Source organism: Aulonocara sp. 'chitande type north' Nkhata Bay, linkage group LG20 (assembly GCF_057382095.1).
Source record: "Aulonocara sp. 'chitande type north' Nkhata Bay isolate Kocher_YH1m ecotype deep benthic linkage group LG20, A_spYH_male_GT1.1, whole genome shotgun sequence".
NCBI lineage: Eukaryota > Metazoa > Chordata > Actinopteri > Cichliformes > Cichlidae > Aulonocara > Aulonocara sp. 'chitande type north' Nkhata Bay.
The window spans coordinates 35232416-35254835 of NC_141363.1; the positions used below are offsets into that span (position 1 = coordinate 35232416).

Consider the following 22420-nt stretch of genomic DNA (forward strand, 5'->3'; position numbering starts at 1 on the left):
ACTTTAAAGTTACTTTAGTGTTCATTCAACCTGATTTATTTTATTTCAGTTTTGCAAATGATACTATATAATGGCTAAATAACGTGCAGGGGAGAAATATTATGTATATACACCGAATGTTCTTTTTTATGTGAGAGAAAATGAATATTGCTCATTTTAGAGGGAACGTGTATGCCTTAATTCTAAAGGAATATTGCCTGCATCACATTCAGCTATAGAAGCAATTAAGGCAGGGGGTGAAGAAAATCACATTAGGTCTTTCATTAATTACTCTCCTCGCAATAACAACAAGCCGTTGACTGCACGAGGCGCAGCAGCAGGCAGCAGAGGAGCTGTTCTTTCAGCACCACCTCAAACTATACACTGCATTTCAACGCTGACGGCCAGCAGCCTGTTAAAGGCTGTCCTTGAGTGGAGTGCCGCAGTTGAAGCGATTAAGCACAGTGATCTGTAATTAGATTGCCTCTAGCCATTTAACGTATATTGTCAAGTATATGTGATTGCGCCATAATGATAGCAGTTACAAGAAAATCCTCCGTGGCATGTAGCGGGTAGAGTTAAAAGTTAACTCTGGACCAGAAACAGCTGTTTACATGGACTCCACCGCCGGCAGCCTCCCTCATGGTGAAACAAGAGGTGGTATCCACATCTCCTGGAAATCAATGCGGTTTTCAGTATTGTGGTGAAATCATTTAGACAGGCCTACAGGGGAAAAAGTAGTCTGCAGGCTCCCCAATGTAAACGGACACATGATTGACAGTCTGCGCAGAGAACTGTCCAATATGTCTCAAATGCTTTATCATTTGTTTCTTTACAGGGCTGCATATTTGTCTTCAACTCAAACTCGGTGTCTTAAATACGGGAAAATGAAACTTAAAACAAAGTGCTCCATGATGGATGATTATGGAAAATTCTCTCTCTTTTTTCTTTTCTGAGGCTGAACCTCCAGTTATTAGTTGTACGAACCAGCTCGTGTCTCCAGTATCAGATTAGATAAGCAGACTTTGATTAAAAAACAATTAATGAAGAACATTAGACACTTAATTTCTTCTAATAACTGGTTTTGCGTCACTCGGAAATGACAGTGTAAAACAACTTGGGTGGGGTGGCTCAAAAGGGAAGCATTTAATATTCACAGTCTAATCAGTTTCTAAAAAAATAAATAAATAAAGAAGGAAAATTATGAAAGCAACCTGCCAGACATTAAAGTTTTCTTTCCCTTTTTATAATACTGTCTTTTAAAGACCAGCATTGCCTCTGAGCTGTAAAAATATATTAAATAAAAATATTTATATTTTAAAAAAACCCTAACAAAATACGGCTGGTGGTGCCAAGGTGAGGTGAGATGTGTTGTTTTTCATCCCGGAGCCTCTCTGTCAGTCACCGCCTCACAGCCAATGATAAGTTCGCCTCGGTCGGACCGACTCGCCGCTTGCTCCTCCGGTCCCTCCTCGTGCTGTCCTCGCCGTGCACGCGCGTGGTACCCACGGTCGTGAGGAGGAGGAGGATGTTGCGCGTGAAGGGGAAATGGCTGCCGAAAACAAGCCGGAAGGTAAGAGAAATATAATGGGATTAATTTACTAGTATGACCGCGGTGTGGGTTTTGGAAGAGCTGCAACTCCGTGCGGAAATGACACACGCGTGAAGCCGAGCGGAGAAATTTTCGGTAGAAAGCGGCTCCGCTATTTTCCTCCGAATAGGCTGCTAAAACGTGGAGACATCACCTAGCCAGCTAATATTAGCTTGCATTCTAGCCAAGCTACTATTCCCATCGTAGCCCACATTTAAAAGCACGCCACTGGGACGAATAGCGTGGCAAAAGTGCCGTGTTTACCGTTTATTGTGCTCGGGTTCCTTGTCAAATGACGAGCAATTCAAGTTGTTAACAACAAGGCTAAGTTAATGACAACATGTCATTGGCATCGACCAACTTCTTCCCTTATTACCCAGCTTTAAAAGCGGCTTGGTTGTGTTAGTTTATATGTCAATACGGCTCTGTTTTCAAGCCGCTTTTTGCAGCTTGTTTTGACGGCATTACAATAGGCTAATTATTAAGACATGTCTGATTTAAAATGTAGCCTGTAAGTCTTGTTTTTTATCTCTCTTTCTTTCTTTCTCCTCTTGGAGAGGGTCGTTTAGTCCCCCACCTCTTGAAGCGCGAGAAATTTCTTCGGCTTTCAGCGGATAGTGTTTATGAGCCAGAAGTGATGTATTGTTTTTAAACGAGCGAATATTAGCCTCCGTTTTCCAAATGCCAATTAATACTACTTGGCCTATATTTGGTCCGAAACACGGGCATCAAAGCGTTGTGATGCCTACTCCGCTCGCAATGCCCTATCGCACTTGAAATGCCATCACACCGGAGGAAGCAGGGAGGATGGAGAGTAGGATTTCCAGCAGCCTGCCTGCCCATTACACTACTTTACAGATAGGACAAAACGAAGACTTCCCTCCCCTCCTCAGCTGACTTCACACGGCTTGCTAACTTGAAATGAAATGCACTAGACTTAATTATTTTCCTTCTTAGTGGAATATTTTATTGCAACCCATATGCATAAGAGATTTGATCTCATTCAGACAGGCCCATGGATTTTTTGGGTGAGTAATTAAACAACGCCTGCATGAAAATAAAGATGTGATCCATGATTTTTAAACGGACCGGTTTTCCTGGCGCCTATTCACTGATAATGGTATTTGAAGCTGGCTGGAGCCAGTTACTTATTTACAATCTCAGTGTTTTTGATACAGATGAAATGTGTATATGTTAAAATATATATTTTCAACAATGATCTTAGAATTAAACGCCTGATTATTTACATGTTATAGTTTGTGTGTATTCATACGTTTTTGCTATTGTTACTTTAATTGATTTATTGATAATTATCTAACTTTTTTATTGAACAGAATACAGTGGTAGATAATTCAAATCATATGTTCTTGTTTTTTATATATATTTGCTGATTTATATAGAGCTTTAGGGTGCAGAAAAGAGTCTTTCTAGGTTTTTCTTTTTCTTTTCTTTTTTAAACTGGCTGCTTGAATTGAGAAAGACAACATTTTTTAATTTTAAAAAAAATGGTCCAGCTGTTTCTGAGCTGTTCTTTATGTTTTTTTTGCAGGGTTTAAAATTAAACAGGCATCTGTCAGTCTTTGGTGTCAGTAACCTCAAACACAAATTCTTTTTGATGTAGAATTATTGTAATGTTTCAAATTGTCTCGGTCCATGTGAGGAGAGATGATAAAACGCTGGGATTTTAGTTGTTTGGATGTCAGTGTGCCAACCACTAAAGCGAGTCCCACCAGGGGGTGGTATTGAGCTACAGAAGCGCACTTACATGAGGGATCAGTCTGCGGCTATGACAAAAAAAATGAAGACATCTGGTTTTGTGATAGTAATGACTTCACTATGGTGTATAGTCCTAATGAATTCATCTACATAGCTGAACTTAGCAAATAGACTGTAGCTGATAATCGCGATGTCTCCCCCAACACGAGGAGCTCTCACTGCAAACCTTGACTTGAAAGTCCCATTGCTGAGCCGGTCAAGTTATTTTCAGAGTTCCTATGAGGCCGGTCAGTGGAAAAAGGAGGAGGAAGGGGGGCATAAAGAGACAGAGAGTGCTTCATACCTTCATGTAAACGCTATATACTCTCATGCATACCTGGCCGTTAAAGCTTTTACATAAAGCTGTCGTGAATCATTCCACTTGAACCAAGTCTTTTTGGCTTTTCAGCAGGAATGTAAAACGTTTAAACGAACACAGCTTTTACAGTTTTTACATGACGTGTTCCTGAATGTCTGGCTGCCACTAAGAGAGCTCAACAGTGTTTCCTTAACCTTTTGTCCTTGTGGTATGCGGGCAGCGCCGATCGCTCTTAGCTGTTTGGCAGGTCTTATGATGGCCCATAACAACTGAGGGTTACATCTTGTGTTAAACCCAGGGGCCATGACCCAGCCTCACGTCGTGGTGTAATGTTTACATCCTGGGGTATTTCTCTCCAGCCTAACTGATCGTCTATCCCCTTGGGGTTATTTTTTTTCCCCCTTCACACTCATAAAAAGCTCTGTGTGTCCGTTACTTTAAGTACAAAGCCTGGAGGGCACTGAAAGGACATGCTTGATATGTCTCACACTGACACTGGTCTGGATAAAACTACAGCCAGTGGTCTTATGAATCCGCTAGAGCAGAAATTCCATATAGATATTTCAGTACTACAGCCAAATGTGAGAAATAAAACAAGGAGGTTTGTAAAGAAAAGAAAACACCATGTGAAAATGCAATCATGATATTAACCTCTGAATTGAAATCTTATGGTATTTTTCCCAGCCTACCAGAATCATGTAGCACACTTTGATTAATATAAAATCAGGTAATTGCAAATCCAATGATGAAGGGAGTGTTTACTCACACTTAAAGTTCATACAGGTGTGTTAACCTGCATAAACCCAAGACTAATCCAAACAGTCAATAAAGGTTGCTTTTTGAAATGTAGTAAATAAGGCCTGCGGTTTCTGCCCGTGTAGGAAGGGCTTTTTCTCATTTTTTTAACGCAGGCACAGTTTGAAAAGTTTCACGATCTTATCATTTCACTCAAAGTTCAGGGTGAAGCAGCAGGAAAACATCAAGTAAACACGCAGTCAGCCATTAACTTACAAAAGTGCTTGTGCAGCAATGGCATAAATATTTCTCTGCTGTTTTGTAAAGAAGGATGAATTTAACCTCCTCGTGATGCCAGACGACTTGCTCTGCCAGTTTTGTGTGGAATCAGGATATAGCTACATTTTTTCCCAGGCTTTTAATTGAATCAGTGAAGTATGGATGGGTGGGACCCACGTCCAGTCTGTGGTTGCTGAGACGTCTGCATGTAATAGACCTTTACCGACAGCTTTGCAGGGTCTCCACTGGTTGATTGTATTGATTCTTCCAGCTCACCAATGACACAATAAGAAGTGTTACTGACCCATATCAAAACAGGCCAGAGCTATACTAACCTATATCAAGGGGCATTTTCCTTGTAGAGAGAAAAAGATTGAGTTGATGGAAAGCTTCACTGTTTTAAACAACCAATAGACAAATTCAATATGTATTATTACCCTGATTATTGTTGGTGTTATTATTATTCCCATCACATTTTTCCCAACAGCTCTTGTGTGTTTTAAATGCATTTCAAAAAACTGTGTGTAGTTTCTGTTGATGTTGCTTGCATGGGGGAGTTTGCTTAGGTATCACAGGCTGGGAGAATGCTTCTTTTCCTCGATTTTCTCTACTTTTCTCTTTGCCTCCTGAAGGACTGAAGAAAGTTCGTAATCCGGATCGAATGTACAGATCAGCAGTGTGTTATGCTGGCCATGGTCCACCTAAGAATATCAGTGATGACACAGAGACGAACAGTAAGAGTCAGTTATTAATACTGCATTGCTGCTGCAAGAGGCCACTAGCTGGCCAATCTATTATTCATCCATCAATTCATTTATTTACTTCTTGATTTCATCCGTCCCCATGCCCCCTCCCTCTTTTATTCTTCTCCAACACAACACCACCTCCGGCTGTTCTGTTGATTGAAGTGTCTGCTTTACAGGATCACGCTGTCAATAGTTGAAGTGTTGTCGTTAACTAAGAGTGATTTCAGGTTGAGGCCAGGGGATCAGGACCTGAGCAGACCCTCAGAGAGAAAGCTTACGCTTTGATCCATCAATTATGACCCAGGACTTGCTTTTTCTTTGCTTTTCTTAAACCTGTATTTGATGGAGGGGTATCAAGTCAGGTTAACGGTATGTTGTAAAAATGCTGGAAAAATAAATAGTGTATGACCAAATATAAAAGAAATAGCATCCTATATATTTTTCCTTTATGGGTTAATATTCGTCTCTGTCTCCCTCTCATTTCATTTGCACTCGATCAGAACTCTAGATCAGACATCATAGAGGAGGTTTTTATGACTTGTAAAAGCCAGCTTCTGTAGGGATTGGTTCAGTGCGCTTACAAGTCTGTGCACAAGCGCTATTTTCTGTCATGACCAAAACAAGTCAATCAGAAATATAGGCCAAAGTGTTGACTTTATTTGTGGTGATTTTCCCTTCATTCCTCTTTAGAGAACATTGCCTGAATTTTAGCCTCTGTCTTTTTCCATTGAAAAAAACGGTCCCCTCTAAAGCAGATTGTTCCTCTGCAAAAAGGAGTGCCTTCATTGTTAATGAATACACCAGTCTCTTCACTGCTGGGAGACTCTGTTGATCTAGGCTAGAGACTGGGTAATTAAGTGTGCTCATGTATTGTCATTTCTAAATAGTAAGTCTGAAATCACCCCCAACCCCTTGTTAGACTCTTCACTCGATATGTGTCACTGGAAGAGCTTTGCTGCACCAGATCTTTTTGGTATTTTTAACAGAGAATGTTTTGAAAGATTTAATGCCAAGGGAGTGCCAGTGCAGATCTATGAAACAGTGATGCAGACTGTAACGGGAACATTTTTGATAGACTTTTGCGTTACCCTTTCATGTGTGACAACTGTGACTGACAATACATTTTGCCAGTGTTGCTGTTTTCCCTCATGTTATTGCATGGTATTACAGTATCCTGTTCCCATGTCAGACACCCCGTTTAATGTGTTCAGCCTGGAGGGTTTTCTGCCTACCAGGACACTCTGTAGCAGAATACAAGAGCTCAAACAAGCAGGTAAACCATTGATCTGAGTAATCGTCTGAGTAATTGTGGGAGTAGTTATGATACAGAAAGAAGGGTTTTGTTTGTGTGCATGTGTAAGCTAGAGGGAAAAAACAGAAAGAGAACAAGAGCAAGAGAGAGGGAGTGAGAGTGAGAGAGAGACCTCACCTCTGCTCTCCTTGAGATGGGATTTTTATGGATGGGTGAGCGTGGTGAGGGCTGAGAACACATAAAGAGTCATTTTCAGTTTGTTGCAGGCAGTTAACCATGTGTACATGTTTGTTGAACTTTCAGTAATAGGCGCAGGCTTTTTTTTGAGCTGTTTGACTTTTTGACAGTCTTTGCTTATTATGCTACATTATAGTATACTATTAACTACACAGAGTGTGTCCAGCATATGGCCATTGAGGTAATGTAAACAGTGTAAATGTAAATAGTGAAAGCTGCAATACTGCACATGTTGCATCTTGTAGCACAACGGCATAAGAAAATGTTCCCAGTGAGATTCAGTCCTATTCAGATCTCTCGCTGGCATGCAGATGCTTTCTCCCTTTCCCAGCGGGGAAAAAAAACCTTTAGCATTTTTTACAACAGCTGTTGTGTGCATTCCCGGTCAAACAACCATCCTTGATTCTTTCACTAGACGCCGTATAATGGTCTCTTTGCTTTAGGTTTATAGTACCATAGCTGTGCTATAGCGAAGTTCACCAGTTCACTTTTTTTGCTCGTGGGCAGTTTGTAATTTCACTAGATGTAAGAGTGTTATCGAACAGGCTATGGGCCAAATGATAAAGATAATTGGTTTCCCCGTCCTACACTAAAACATAGCTATTTTAAGTCATACATACTCCTCTCTGTGTTCCCATCAAGAGCCATCAGGCTGTGGGGAGACCAGCCCCTGGACGATAGGCATTATTGTCGTTATTGCCAGGGAAATTTGACACTACTTAAATTGTCCTGTGTTGTTTTAAAGCTCAGCTCAGGATCTCCCACAAGTGCTTGGCTATAGACTCTCGTCTAATCAAGTGTTTGGTTCACTACTGGACAAGAGCAACCACTTTTTCTTTTAGGTACAGCCTAATCAGTGATATAGATTAAAGGTCTGCATGAATTAAATAGTGTTTTTGTAATATTTGGAAACATTTCAAGCCCGTTAAGATTAGAGATTTCAAATCAGTTTAATTAGTGAATTTAGATTTTCTGTGTGGAAATAAAAGAGAAACTTGAGAAAATCGTTTTTGTTGTTGTGTGATATATTTAAAGCTGTATCAAGTTAATTAAAGATCAGCAGTCGATTAATTTTTTTTTTAGAAACAAGCCATTTTAGCTGTCAGAATTGTTAAATGAATGTGGAAATCACAGCGTTTGACCAAAAATAGTTTGTGCAAGGATTTGGGGGATTAGATGGATCACAGAAATGTGTACACATCTTTAGGCTACTGAAACCAATATCCCGTTACAGTAAATGCATTGGCCATAGACTCATGCAGGTTAAGCCCACTTTTTCTCTTTCCTCTTCATTTTTTTCACATCTCACAACTAGATTAATTGGTTTTAGTTTCCAGCGTGTTATCAGTTGACCATTTCCCCCTGGCTGCATAAGTTCATCTCTGCTTCACATTTGAACACACTTTGTCTGGATTTTCATCAAGCTAACATGTTCCCCGTTTCTACCGATGGTGTGAGCTGTAGGTCCACTCTGTCACCTTCTGTATGTCTGGTCATTATATCTACTGCATGAGACATACAACACATTATACATTTCTCTACGCATTTCATGAATTTTCTTACTGGTCTGTGCATGCATTAACTGCATGTGTGCTCTAGTATTTGTCTGCATGCTACAGATAGAAAGCATATATATCTTATACTTTTCTTCCTTCCTGTCTATTTTAGCAGGCCTGTGCTTTTATGTTTTCATAGCCCATGGATATCTTACCTACAAACTGAAACATAATGCAGTTAATTTTTTATATTCCTTTAGAAGCAGTTGGAAAATTAGCTGCTTTAGGAAAAAAACATCACTGCTAGTTTCAAAAGATGCAACAAATGAAAGCACCACACATTAAATGGTGTTCAGGAAGTCTTGAGAAATGTCCCTTTACTTAATAAAAAGTCATAATAAATGCACGTATTTCTTCAAGGATGTTTAAGTGATCAAGATGTGACCATCATTGCAATTTTCATGTGGAAGTCTGCATCAAGGCAAAACCTCTTTGCATATGTTGTTTTTTGTTTTCAGTACAGCACTACTAATTTGTTTTTTGAATACAGCGCTTTGTAGTGGATAAAAAAGCACATTTTTGCCTCTGTTCGCTTGACATTTTGTCACCTCAGTTGATGAAATGTGTCTGAACTTATCTCATTTGCCTAACCACACTAATTTCTAAGCTAAAGTCTTTTTTCAATTTTTGGTCCAGCCCAGTGGATGGCTGTCAAACAACATAATGATAACAGACACTGCCATAGACCTAATTCAGTTTCAGAGCACTTCTTACTGCACAGAGACGAGGGCCAAATATTTATCCACAGGACTGTTTGTTCTTCTCTGATTCACCTCCCATGTGTTCTAGGTATAACTACAAAAGAACAGTTAGACTCCTCTTCACATCCATAAGCCATATTAGCCACTGAACTGTTGTGGAAAATGTTTGCATTCAAAGTTACTTTGGGTATGCACCACCAGCAGCGATTTGTTGAATGATCTATAGCCAAAACATTAGCTTGCTATTTCTCCACAATGTGGGCACAGATTAAAAAGAAAAACTGTCACTCCCAGTGCGCTCTGAGACAGAGACGGAAGAGAGAGGGTTTTGCGTTCAGGGCTCAGATATTGATTAAAGATTTGTTTTTGTCAGCCTTTCCAGTCTCATGACCCTCGCTCTCATCTCTAGGGTGGGGCTGGAGCAAGCTAGCATGACAGATACCCTTAAATTTGGCCCAAGTGTTTGCTTAGCAGCCAGGATCAGCGATAATCCAAACATCATCACAGAGAAATATATATATCTTTATACCCATTCGTCAAAGGGTGATGTAAATTATACAGCAGCATGCACAGACTGCCACTGTTCAGCTCATACATGGCCTGTGGTGGCAACATGAAAGCTGCAGACCTCTAGTCTCTATATTGAAAAGCATTCCTCTCCCCGTTTAGCCTTTTGTATGTGAGCTCACTCATCAAGACCTAGAATGTAATTGGCTCCAGTGTGCCAGCTCAGCTCAGCACATCCTCTCGTGTAACAAGCTCTGGTATCAGCCTGTCTTGCACTTTAGTGTTTCACAACCAAATAGTAGTTTTCTGTAGATCCTTCTCTTGGCTAATGTACAGGCAGTCATTAAGGCTGCTGTTTAAACTCCAAAATAAATATTAAACCTTACAGGGGTTCCATGGGAAAAGCAAAGAAGTAGAGTTGTTTATAGACTTTGATCAACTTCTGGTTAAGAAAAAAGAGCTACATTTACATTCTCAAAGCCAAATTTTAGTGGGTAAGTTCCTGTTTATCCACTGATCAAATCAGGCAATTTGATTAAGAAGAGCTTGTCTATATTCTCTAAACCTGCTAGGCCCCCTCAGGGCTGTTTTTGTATCACACACAAACTACAGGATATATACAAGATATCCATTCCACATTCCGCAATGGACAGATTTTTAATTAGTAAACAATACTTTGTAGGAACGCTCACAGTTTCTCCTTTGCATCAGTGAAAATGCCCGGTGGAAGAAAGACATACTGTAGCTGAAATATTGTAAGTTCTGATAAATAGCAGGTGACAGAACAAAAAGAGTTTAGAGTTATTAGAGTGCTGTAAAAGGAAACCTCAGTAATGAAGAGTTCACTTTTGTGTGTTTAAGAGCCTTGTAAGAAATGTTTTTTAAAAGACCCCATTCAAGTTAGACAAGGACTCCCAGATTAGAGAAGGCCAAAACTGAGCATCTGAGGAAGTGCCACATCTAAAAAAACATGGTTTATTTAACAGCAAAAAGCACAGAACGCTGTTTGAAACATGACAGTAGTTAACCTGTTCGTCAAAGAAATGCAGTCATTCAAAACCCAGAGACAATAGCCCTATATATAATCTGATGTTTTGGTACTGTAAGGTCTCTGGCGTTTTTGTACCTGGTGTTAATAATAGCCTCCATAGTAAATGCCTAGTTTCTCTCCAGTTTATATTAAAATGGAAGGAAAAAAAACATTATCGCCGGTCCACTGAATGAATGATGTTAATGTCAAATATTAAATAAAAGCAGCAGAATTTCTTTGTGTTTTCTGTCTGGCTTAATTTGGACATTATGAAGATTTAGTATTAAAGTTAATAAAGCTTAACCTATATCTTTTCTCATAGATCAGTTAGTACTACTGTTAAAGGTTTAGTTGCAAATCCTTTGCTGTCAATGAATAACTGAAATCCACGATCTGTAGACATAAACAGATACTTGGCAAATTCCCTGGAGATGCTCTGCCAGGTCTGTATTGCAGCCATACTAATTTCTTGCTTGTTTTGGGGACATTTTGCCTTCAGTCTGGTCTTCAGCAAGTGTAACACATGCTCACTTGGATTGAGGTCAGCTGACTGAATCGGCCAGTCAGAAACATTACGCTGACTGAAAAATAGTGAAAGTCAGCAGTTAAAGCCCACAGAGTGTGTCTCATTCAAATGCATTGTCCCGGGGAAACTGTTCTAAATGCACTGCATGTATGATATATTGATTTAAAATTAAATACAGAGGATTGAAAGTATACTTTTTTCAGTATAAAATTAAGATTTGTTAACACCAAAATAAAAATGGCGAAATGCTTTTAACATTCAGAATGTTTACATGTAGCACATTAGTAATCTAATCATTCTCCAGTTTGGTGGTAACCTGATTTCAGAGGCATCCTTGTAAGGTTAAGGGATTAGGAGAGATCCAGTTAACACCTTGTTAGTCTTGCAGGGTTTACATAGGTTGCTTTGACGCTTGGGGGGTTGTTAGCTGACAAATACAAGACTGGCATTTTCAAAGTAGAAAGCAGTTATGTTGCAGTTGTGTCACCCTTTTCATGTGCGCGGCATACTGAGCCGAGATGCTTTTTGCATAATTCAGTGGTCTCTGGCAAAGTTGTAGAACCAAAGGTGCTTTGCTCGAAAACACGTTGTGCAATGACCGGTGTGATTTTAAGGTTATGAAATGATTAAAACCAAGTGGGAGATTTTATTACATCTGTCAAGGTCCTCAATGCTGTTCTCATCCAAAATATTTCAGCCTGCTGGCAGGTTGAGCAGACATATCCTCTTACAGTAGATTTCTATCACAACTCTCTCGGTGAGGAAATCCTCGACATACTTGAGCCTGGTGTTGATGGTGTCATACGAGGGTGTGCCAGAGGGGAGCATTAACTCCCGAATAATCTGAGGAGAGACGGACTCTTCGTATGTACGGATGTGAGCTTTAAACAGCAAATCTTTTAGGAAGGGCGATGGTTAAGACTTTCTACTGACCTGTGAGGTATCAGAGTGTGGATTTAATGTGTTTTTTTAAATCTGTTTCTTGCTCACATTTGAAGTTGTTGCTCCGAGAACGAGTATCCACATAAAACAGCTTCTTTTCATCTTTTGTCTCTGCCTCTGATCATTCACTTGCAGCATGTTATCTAGTTTTGACAGTGAAACTACTCTGGTGGTACCTAGGAGCAGATGCTGTGTGCGATTCTTAATTGGGTGAAAAAAATCATTACAGATACCTGTGAAGCTCACATAAAACAGGGTCTACATGAGGCTACATGTAAAATAATAGGTACAGACGGATATAGCGGATACCACAGATATGCTTGCATTCCTTTGGGAGCGATGACGTTCCACCTTATGGATTATGGTATTCTTGGGATCCATCTCTATGGATCAGCTGAGTTGAATTTTCTCTTTGGATGTTTCTGGGCAGTTGCACTGCACTCTTTCAGAGATATACAGCAAGCAGGCTGCAGACACTTTTGGTATAGTCTCATAATGAAGTGCACTACTGGATTATTTGTATTGGCTTTATAGTGGTGTTTTGCTTTGGTTGAACTTTTTCTCTATTTGTCTGATATCAGCTACCCCAGGGATCCATAGTCAGCACTCATATTCAGGCTTTTTTTTCCGGTCTCCCCCTTTACTTGCCCATTACGCCTAACCTACAGTTATATAAATGTGAAAGAATGCAGCTCAGTCTGTGATGTTTGCTTCTTGTTCTTCTATATTTTCAGACTATATTGCATTACGGATAAATGCTGTATTTTGCATTACATTTAGTGAATGTATTTACATTTAATTTGAACTCATAAGCACTGAATAACAGATTTATTTGCACATGCTGGGACATTACCTGGATTAAACAGCTCAACATCCAAGATTTACAGTGTAACAGACTTTAAATCCATTAGAAAAAAAGAGAGAAGAAGCTTAAAGTCTATATGAATAGAGGACAGGAATAATGCAAACTTTACTGGCAGCTACAGATACTAGACACTTCTTATTTTGCCCTTTCTTGATTGTAGACTATTCTCTCAGCCTTATACAAATCCCCATCCACACAAATGAACTGTTCCCTTTTCCCACATAGACTGTTCCGATTTTGTTCCATCTAATTGTATATTATTGTTACTGATACAAATGGATACACTGACAATTTCTCCTGTTTTTGTTTAAACTTGTTATCACTTGTAATATCCGTGCTTAGAATATTCTTATTTTTATGTAATTTACAATTTCCAACATATAGCTGTTTATATTAGATTTCTTTATGATATTGTTAATTTAATCTGTTTTGTTTTTTTCGCTCCCTAAGCAAATATAATTTGTCCACGCTTAAGTTATCTGCATATTTAAGCAAGAAAACAGCGATGGAATGAAATGAACATTTGAATGCATCCATGCAAAAGGGTCTACTGTTTCCTAATTCTTGTGAACTGATTGTGAAAAGTAAATTGAACAACATACATTATGATGTAAGCATTGGGCCTGGTAATTGTAATTATTTCCCTGAGTAATATACCACATTATTTGTGCAGCACACAGATTCCCAAATCCCCACACACTATGAAATCACTCAAGGGTGTTTATTGTGTTTAAATAATGAATAGATACAGCCTTTACAAGTTGACACTGAAAAATTTCTGGTGAGCTCCCCCGATAGAATGCATTTCACAGTAAAATAATTTAGTCGACCACAAAATAAAATGTATTCAATACTCTATCCTTAGATTAATTTCCTAATTCAGTTGGGGATAGTTGTTTTACTGTCAGCGTTTTGCTGCTGAGAGACTTGCAGACTGATAAAGAGGGATATGAGCAAGTCAATAAGGTAGGCAAGCTTGTGCTAAATATTCTTTTTTATCATGCTCTTTTTGTAGATGAACATGGACATTTGAAAATATACCTGCCCAAGAAGCTGCTTGAATGTCTACCAAAATGCACGTCGCTGCCAAAGGAGAGACACCGGTGGAACACTAATGAGGTACGGACAGCATTGCTAATCATACCTCTTTCCACTAAATCCATCTCTCTTCAAAGATAGCCGTACATAAGACACTGTTCTCTCGGGCCCTTTTCAGACATATAAATCATATGAAATCTCTCTGAAATAACAACTGCTACCTGTGATGTTCACAGATGTTCACCAAAATACACTGAACAATGCTGGTATACGTTACATGCTTAAATATAACATATGAAGACAGTGAAAGTGTGATTTTTAAATGTACCTATTAGGGTTTATTTCTAGCTCTTGTGCTCCCACTTCACATTACACCTGTTTCAGCATGTATCATTACTTTGCAAGAATTTGTATTTGCATTAATAACTATATTTGAAATTTAAAGTCCATCTTCATCTTATATTGACACACAGTTTCCTGTGATATTTTTTTAGATGTACTATTGCCAACAAAGATAATTCACTGGTTTCTGTTGCAGCACGTTGTGCAGTGGATTTTCTTTTTATTTAACCTCACTTTTAAACTGAAACATGTCTCCGAGCCTGTAATTTGTGTTTACTAGAGATTTGGCAGCGCTCGTCGTGCATGAAAACCCTGTTTGTTAATGTCACTTGTAAGTTTTATTCACAAAACTTCACCCAGCGAGTTCAGCAAGCAGCGAACACGTAAATAGTGTTTTGCACTGGCAGAATGAAAGTGTTTCATGTTTGCATCACATTAGGTAAGGATGACATACCACATTGTACTTTTTTCCCATATAAATGTTTTGCTTTTTAAGATGTTAGAGATGGCCTTTGTTTTCCTTATCCTTTACCAAGAGATCAGACAGTTTTTGGTCATCATTTATTTATGGTGCTAGACATTAAAAAAAATATCATTTATACAGGAATTTGAAGTCTCTCTGGAAAGTAATCAGTGTTTACCACAAGACTTTTTTTCCAGATCCAGACCCATGTAGACACATCCCAAATTAAAAAAATAAAGCATGCTAAAATGTTGAAAACAATAATAAATGTAATTTTCAGCAATCTTTATGATCCATTATCCACAGCATAATTGATTTGCTCTATGGCAGTATTTTAGAGCGCAGACCAACGTCTACACAAGTCCCTAGCAGGGACTCGTGTTGCTTCATTTGTCAGCCTGCTTTCTTTCTCAGGGGATACGTTGATGAATTTATCGCTTTCATTTTCACTATTGATACATGAAAAACTTTTTTCTTTACAGAGAATAACTGGTAGCAATTAGATTTAAATACACTCCATGACAAATCTTAAAACCAATATGCAAAAATCAACCATCCATGCTCTTGATTAACAAATTGTGACCACATAAATACAGTCATCTGCAATGATGAAAGTTAATTGACTGAAAAACAACCAGATGATAAGGTACCAGACAGGCCCGTTTCTTAGAAAAAGGATATTCAAAAAGACAATCTGTCAGTAACATACAATTAAATATTATTTCACAGTGACTTTGTGTAGTCAGTCTTTTCAGAAAACACTTATGAGGGTATTAAGATATCTTACGGCGCTGATTAATACAGTAAGACCAAAGCATCTATCCTTGTACTCATCACTTCCATACTCGTGACTTTTCTTACACCTCTCTTCCAGTCTTCATTAAGTTCTCTATCATATCTTTCTCAATAGCCCAGCTGTAGTTATAAAAAACGTACAATGTGTGTGTGTTTCTAATTGGCTGGTGTTGTAACTTGTTTGCCCTGTTTGACCTGCATTGTGCTGTAAGCATTCTAAATTAATTAACATGGCTTTGAAATTGATCTCAAAGTGTAAGTCTAAGCATTTGCTCATGAACGCTGTTGGCCACAATTGTTAGCATGTCTTGTCATTTATTACCAAATTAAATCATAACAGACATATTTGAGAGAAAAAGGACCATGTTGTGTTACTGGCCTGCATATTCCTCCGTGGATTCTTGGCAGGATGATAGAAAATTGTGGGGGGAAAAAAGAAATTAGCAAAAAAAGATGGTTCTCTTGGTGTTATGGTATGCATGCCAATAGTGTTTTCCAGGGCTGAAAAGAGCAAGGCAACCTTTCCTTAAATCAAGGACATTTCTTTATTGTGCAGACCATGCAAATCAGAGTGTTTGGGCCTCACTGGTGGCAGACAGGCAGGAAGGGAGGGATCAGAGAGGCTCTTGTCGGTGCAATTGTGTGACTCTTAGTGAAAGTGACACCTCATCAATTCTGTGCATATTTTTGGCACCGGCTCAGCATGCTTAATGCACTAATTTCCCACATTTTATGTTTAAGGAATATGAGCAGTTTGGTAGCTTGGCTTCTAATGTTCATTTGAGCCATTATTGTGCAACGTACCCCACAGTTATTTTTCTTTCATAGCGCTCTTTAGGCTGGAAAGTTTGGCCTCTTGTGGGAAAACTACAGCTATAGTGGGTTATAGCTATAGCCCACTATAGCTGTAGTTTAACATGGATGGATAACTTGGATGTGTATGTCATTTTTAAGCAAAAAACCTTCTTGTTCCTTGACTTTTAGGGTTCTTGTTTTATGCTATAATTACATGGATAAGTTTAGATAGTTGAAAATGGACAAAACAAGATATTTAAATTCATTTAAATGCACTAATAAATAAACATCCTAGTTTTGGGATTTTAGTCTGTTGTTAGGTGTTTATGAGTATATATTATAATTATAATATAATATATATAATGCTTAAATCAAGTTTTGTGGTATAATTTAAATGTTATTATTGTGAAACTATGGGTGTTCCCATGATATGGGATATGATATAATGCTGTAGGTGCTTTAGGTGTAAATGCTACAAATAGGTCATTTTGACCCATTGATGTTCGGTTCTTTGACAACATGGTGATGTTATAATATCTGATATAGATAAGAACCTGCAGGGAACTTAGCTGCACCTGTGTGCCAATTTCAGTTGTTCAGCTCCTGATTGTTTCGAGTTTGCAAACAAACGATTAGAGATTTTTATGTAAGCTAATAAAATGTGTGCAAAGATTCATCTGTTTCCAGATTTTTAGGGTTTTTGTTGTTTTATCATAGAATTACATGGACAACTTTGGATTGTTTTGTCCACTGTCTAAATAATGAGATTAAAGAAATGTGGATTTTTTGTTCTGCTTTTATAACAACACAGAACATTAATTTGATATAAATCATGTAATTTGCTATTAAATCACATCAGCTGTAATTTGCATAACATAATTTATTTAGCATTTTGCAGTACATTAATCGTGTCTCTTATTTATGCACATCCAAACATCTGGTGAACCTCTGATTTTGATTTATTTCCATTCCTAACATGTCTTAATAACTACTTATAAGTTGCACCTAACATAAAAAGGAATTTTTATAAAGAAATTGGTTGCTTATCCTTCTTGCAGCCCACATCTCATTAGAGTCATATGTTTTGCTGTTGTTTAAGTCTAGGATTGTTCTGTTTCACTCTGTTTCAGAAGCTCACTTCACACATCTCTTTTTTTTTTTTTTTTGTGAAAGTGAATGAGGATACAACTTGCTGGTTGAAAACTTTAATCTGAAAAGAGAATGAGTCGGGGCTGTGGTGTTGCCAGTGAGGTGAAGTGAAGCTAATGTAGAACTATTCATTTCTATCATTCTCATGATTCCCTTGTGTATTTTCATGAGAAGAAGGTGTGCAGGAATTCATTTCAAGCATTTACTGGAAAATTAGATAAACCAATCGAATCAAAATTCAAGGCAGAGGATGGAAGTTTAGAAGGTTGAATGGTACCCTTGTCAGTAAATCACGAGTAGCGTGCAAGGTACAGATATGCTATCAGCCTTTAAATTATCAATGGGAAAGAAGTACCTGGCTGCTCAAGAGAAAAACATGTTTTTACTGAAAGAAATGGAAAAGGAGGTTGTGATTGAAGTAACACTTTCTTGTGTTGCAATAATCAGTGACATTTCTGTGATTTCTCATCTGTCAAAAATGATTCAAGATCTTAGCACACTTTATAGTGAGCAAGTTGCAAAAGAAAACAGAAAGACTCCCAATGAGTCTATACTTACTTTATTTGAGCAACTGCTTTTTGAGGCTCTCGGGTTAGACAGAGGAGCGAATCTTCATAGAATTCATCTCAGGTCTACAGCCAGCTGCTATTGTCTGGTTTGCTGCTCTGGCACAATGACCCCTATTTTGCTAGACATTTCTGTTGAGATTAGAATCTTTTTAAAGAAGGACATCTTCCACAGGAAGGGCTTTAGGCTTATATCCTTTTCAAGATCAAACAGTGAGCCTGATGTTTGGTTATGCCGGCATGGAGGTTTCAGTACTTGAGTTGTGTTGGAGAATTGCTATTTTACCAGGGCTATTTCCCAGATGGACTTTTTGGGGGGTTTTTTAGGTTCACTTTAGACTTCTGAATCAGGCTGTATATCATTATAGGATTCAAAGCAAGTGTCCATTGGGGAGCTACCAGTAAAAGAAAGGAGCTGATTTTATTTAGGATTGACTTTTCTGCTATACTGTTGGACTTTTTGGTCTAAATGGCAACATTTATGATGTGCTATTGGAGTCTTAAAGACAAGAGTGAGTAATATTTTCTACACCAAAACACGTTGGATTAGATCTCTCAGTGTTAGCCTCCTTGGAGAGATTCTGACTTTTAATAAGTAGTTCAAGTGTGACATTATGAAGCATTGATAAACAGAATAAATTTGACAATTGTAGAGAGAGTGACTATATTCCTTGTCACTCCACGTTGAAAAGACGAGGCAGAGGAGTACGGCATGAAGACTTGGTTGAGGGAGGACACTGGGCCTAAGCTGGTGTGACACCCTTAGCCTTTAATGAACGGCACAACGCTCTGAGTACTATGAGCTTCCTTTCAGCTTAGAGGGGACTGCTTCTGAACTGGTGCTGAACCAAAACAGACAAGAGAGCATCAGCTCAGGCCTCCACCGGCCTGCTACACATTTAATGCCCCTGTCGTCAGGAATAATCCTCTCTGCCTCACGCCGCTGCCAGCAGCAACGCAGCGTGGTGCCTACATGCAATATGCCACCGCTCAGGACAGAGCAGGAGAACCAGTAGAAACACTTAGTGGACTCACCGGGCAGCGGGCGTAGCAAGCAGGGAAACAGTGATCACAAACCACAATAAATGAAATTAACTGCGATATCAGATACACTGTCAGTAACACTATAAGATAGGTACAATAATGACAAGCACAATTGGATGCAGTGTGGTGTAATCACTCACTCCTTATCTCCGACTAAAACATAATTTCTGTTAACCCACTCCCTGTCACTGTGGTATCTTGGAACCTGCTGTTTTGATTTTACACAACAATGCCCTTGCTTGAATACAATTACAGAGGGGAAATGAATCATTCTTTATGAATTCATTTGTTCTTTGAGAACTGTAATGATTCTTTTTCAGTGCTTTTTAAAAATATTTTCATTTAAAATATGAAAGGATAGCACAGCGATAGCTCTAAATCTCACAGATGCATTATTGTTATCTTTTCCAGCGAAAGGGTCATTTTAGCTTTTAAAACCCTCCATAATTTCATGCTTGTTTCCCTAGTCGGTTGGAAATAAATACCACAACCACCCAGCTTTGTGGCTTTCTCACTCCAACGTTATGCCCTAAAACGAAATTAATTTCAGGAAGTTTAGTTTGTGTGGGCTGGTGTCAGGTTCATGACCAAAACCAAAGTTTTGGCTTCACTTGCTGTGCTATGTGCAGGCGTGTCAACTTTTTGCAGTTTTTGCGTGCATTTATTGTTCAGTCTTACCACACTCACATCAACAAATGGTCAAAAAAAAATGAATGTTGCTCATGCATTTTTATTAATGTAAGTCCTTTGGGCCACCTTCTTCTCTGACTGTGCTGTGTTCCAGCATGCAGCAGGGTTTCCTCCAGGAAATTGGTTAGCGCAGGTGGTAAGTGCTGTCCCCATCTAATCGCACCCGTAGGTGATGCAAGTCCAGCTGGTCAATAAAAACTTTAAACTAAGCAGCAAAGTGCTGTGCAGATTATTTATTACAAAGGAAATGTATGGTGCTGAGCTGAATCAAACAGCTCTTGAAGCGACTTGTTCTGTTATTAGTGTAGTTACTAGATGACAGCTGAAAACATTGTTTGCTTGATTTCCCTGCGTTTTTAATAAGAATGATTTAACGTTTTGTAAGAATAGATCAGTTTCTCCTGACATTAGTGAAGGCACTCTTTATTTTAGATGATATGAGATGCTTGATTTAACAAAAACACTACAGGGAAAAACACCATGTGTCTAACATTATTTTGTAGACATATTAAGCAGACAGACCTGAAATTATAACTACTGTTTTCAATACTAGCTCAGCCAAACAAAACAAAATAAATTGAGATTTTACTACAAGCCTCAGATTTGAACTTAAAAAAACATGTTAAAAGGCTTGAGCATCCCTTTCAGAATATCCCAGCCTCTTTGAACGCTGTGTGAATGAAAGCTTTCTGTTATGAAATAGACTTATTTGTATTAGAGTGATCTGGTTAAGAGTTATTTCATTCTTCATTCCTGGTTCTGATACATTTCAACCATTACACAGACCTGACCTCGGCCGTCAGTGTTTTCTATGGCCGCTCACCTAATAGAACACAAGGTTACGCTTGATTAAATGTTTATTTTTATTTGAGCTCCTTGCCATGAAAGGCTTTCTCTGTGGAGAGTAATTAAAATGACTCCCACCAATTGCAAATGTTTACAGAAATGTTCATTAGCTTCTCTGGGGCAATCAGTGAAAATTAAAGGTCATGCTTTTCCATCTATCTGTTTGTTTGTTGTTGCCTTTCTTATCTTTGATTCTACTTTCTGGGTTAGATCCAATGTTATGTTTTGGTTTTTTTTCCCAGTGAGAGGTACCGATAACATGTCAGCGTGTCTAGGTGAGAATCTTTTTAAAGTAAGGTTCAGGTTTTATTTATATCAGCTCGTCATTGAACTACTCAGTTGAGGTTTAGATGGCAAAATGCCTCTGCAGTTTATTCCGGCTGCTCGGGGAGCACATTTATTTAGCCACTGTGCTGCAGTGTGTCAACTTTTCACTTTTCTTTTCAAAGGGTTTTTAATGGGAACACCTAGGATAATTTATGTCTGTGTGTGGCGTGGAATGATCCTATACTTTCATCTGCTGTAGTTTCCACTCAATTACAGTTTACTAAATAATATATTTTGATGTGCTTTTTTCATCACATTTGGCTTGCGAAAGTAGACGACAGGAAGATAAGGAACTGGTGGAGTTTCTTTGGATGGCTGACTTCATAGTAACTTCCTGTGAGCTTGATAGCTTTACTGATTGCTAGTGTTGTAGCGTACTGTGAAGTGTCAATTGCGAGGCCACGATGTAGTGAGGCTGTTGTAATAGGAACCCACCAGTCAGGTCATCCAGGGGGTCCTGTATGCTACAGGAACCCTTTGCTTTTTCCTCTGGATGTGCACATCAAGGCAGGGGTCCTCAGTATCCTCTGAAGACAGGGGTATCCACTCAAAATTGCATGACCTCTATTGTAGCAGATACAGGTCACTCCACCTCCTGTGGGAAGCCTCTAAATTGAACCCAGCTTGTGTCTTCGATTTCTTTCTATTTCTCTCTTCCTCTGGTTTCCCTCCTTTACTCTTATCTTCTGTCTCTTTCCCTTTTCCCTCATGTATTCACTGAGCTGCAAAGCTATTCAGGCATAGACAGAAAGATTTCTACCTTTCTCTCCGAATTGCTTGGTCAGGATTTTTCTGTGCAGAACCGTTTTGTAATGGAGTTTAACTTTATTTACTAGATAAAGGAAAATGAGTTCTGCATTTGATGTGCACATCTATGCTTCAATAAACTGTTATATTGTTCTATATACAGTAGATGTTCACCTACCTACCTGGCAGCCATGACTGGAATTGCATTGTATTATTATATTCAATATCATGATATTTTCTGTAATCTAAACATTTATTCTTGGAACTTTTTGAGTGTATGTTTTTGTTACTGAATCTGAATAATAAGCATAACTGAATAATACATTTTTCCACCGTGGCCGCAGGGTTATTGAACATGTCTATGCTCATCAGCAGATAAGGAGGTTGCCCATACTGTGAATGATTGGGAAGGTGATTCAGTGGAGTCTAAAAAGTTTTATTTACATAGACTGTAGGCAAGTATCTTGTCTTTTCTTTAGAATTTAGAAGCTGTAACCAATTAAAGGAACAATGTTTCGTTACATTTCTCAGATATATATTCAGAAAAAAGATATTGTATGAAAACAACATAATTTCCCTGATTTCAAATATCTCCAGC

General features: G+C 38.6%; 1 protein-coding gene across 1 annotated transcript in view; it reads left to right on the plus strand.

Annotated features, from left to right (window-relative positions):
* The first annotated feature begins 1490 nt into the window (after positions 1-1490).
* camta1a (calmodulin binding transcription activator 1a) overlaps positions 1491-22420 on the plus strand; it is a 277762-nt gene continuing 256832 nt past the window's right edge. Inside the window, exons 1-3 of the mRNA XM_086276641.1 lie at positions 1491-1552; positions 5291-5392; positions 14036-14139. Of these exons, the coding sequence (XP_086132767.1) occupies positions 1528-1552; positions 5291-5392; positions 14036-14139 (231 nt within the window). The 5' untranslated portion in view covers positions 1491-1527. The remainder of the gene's footprint in view (positions 1553-5290; positions 5393-14035; positions 14140-22420) is intronic.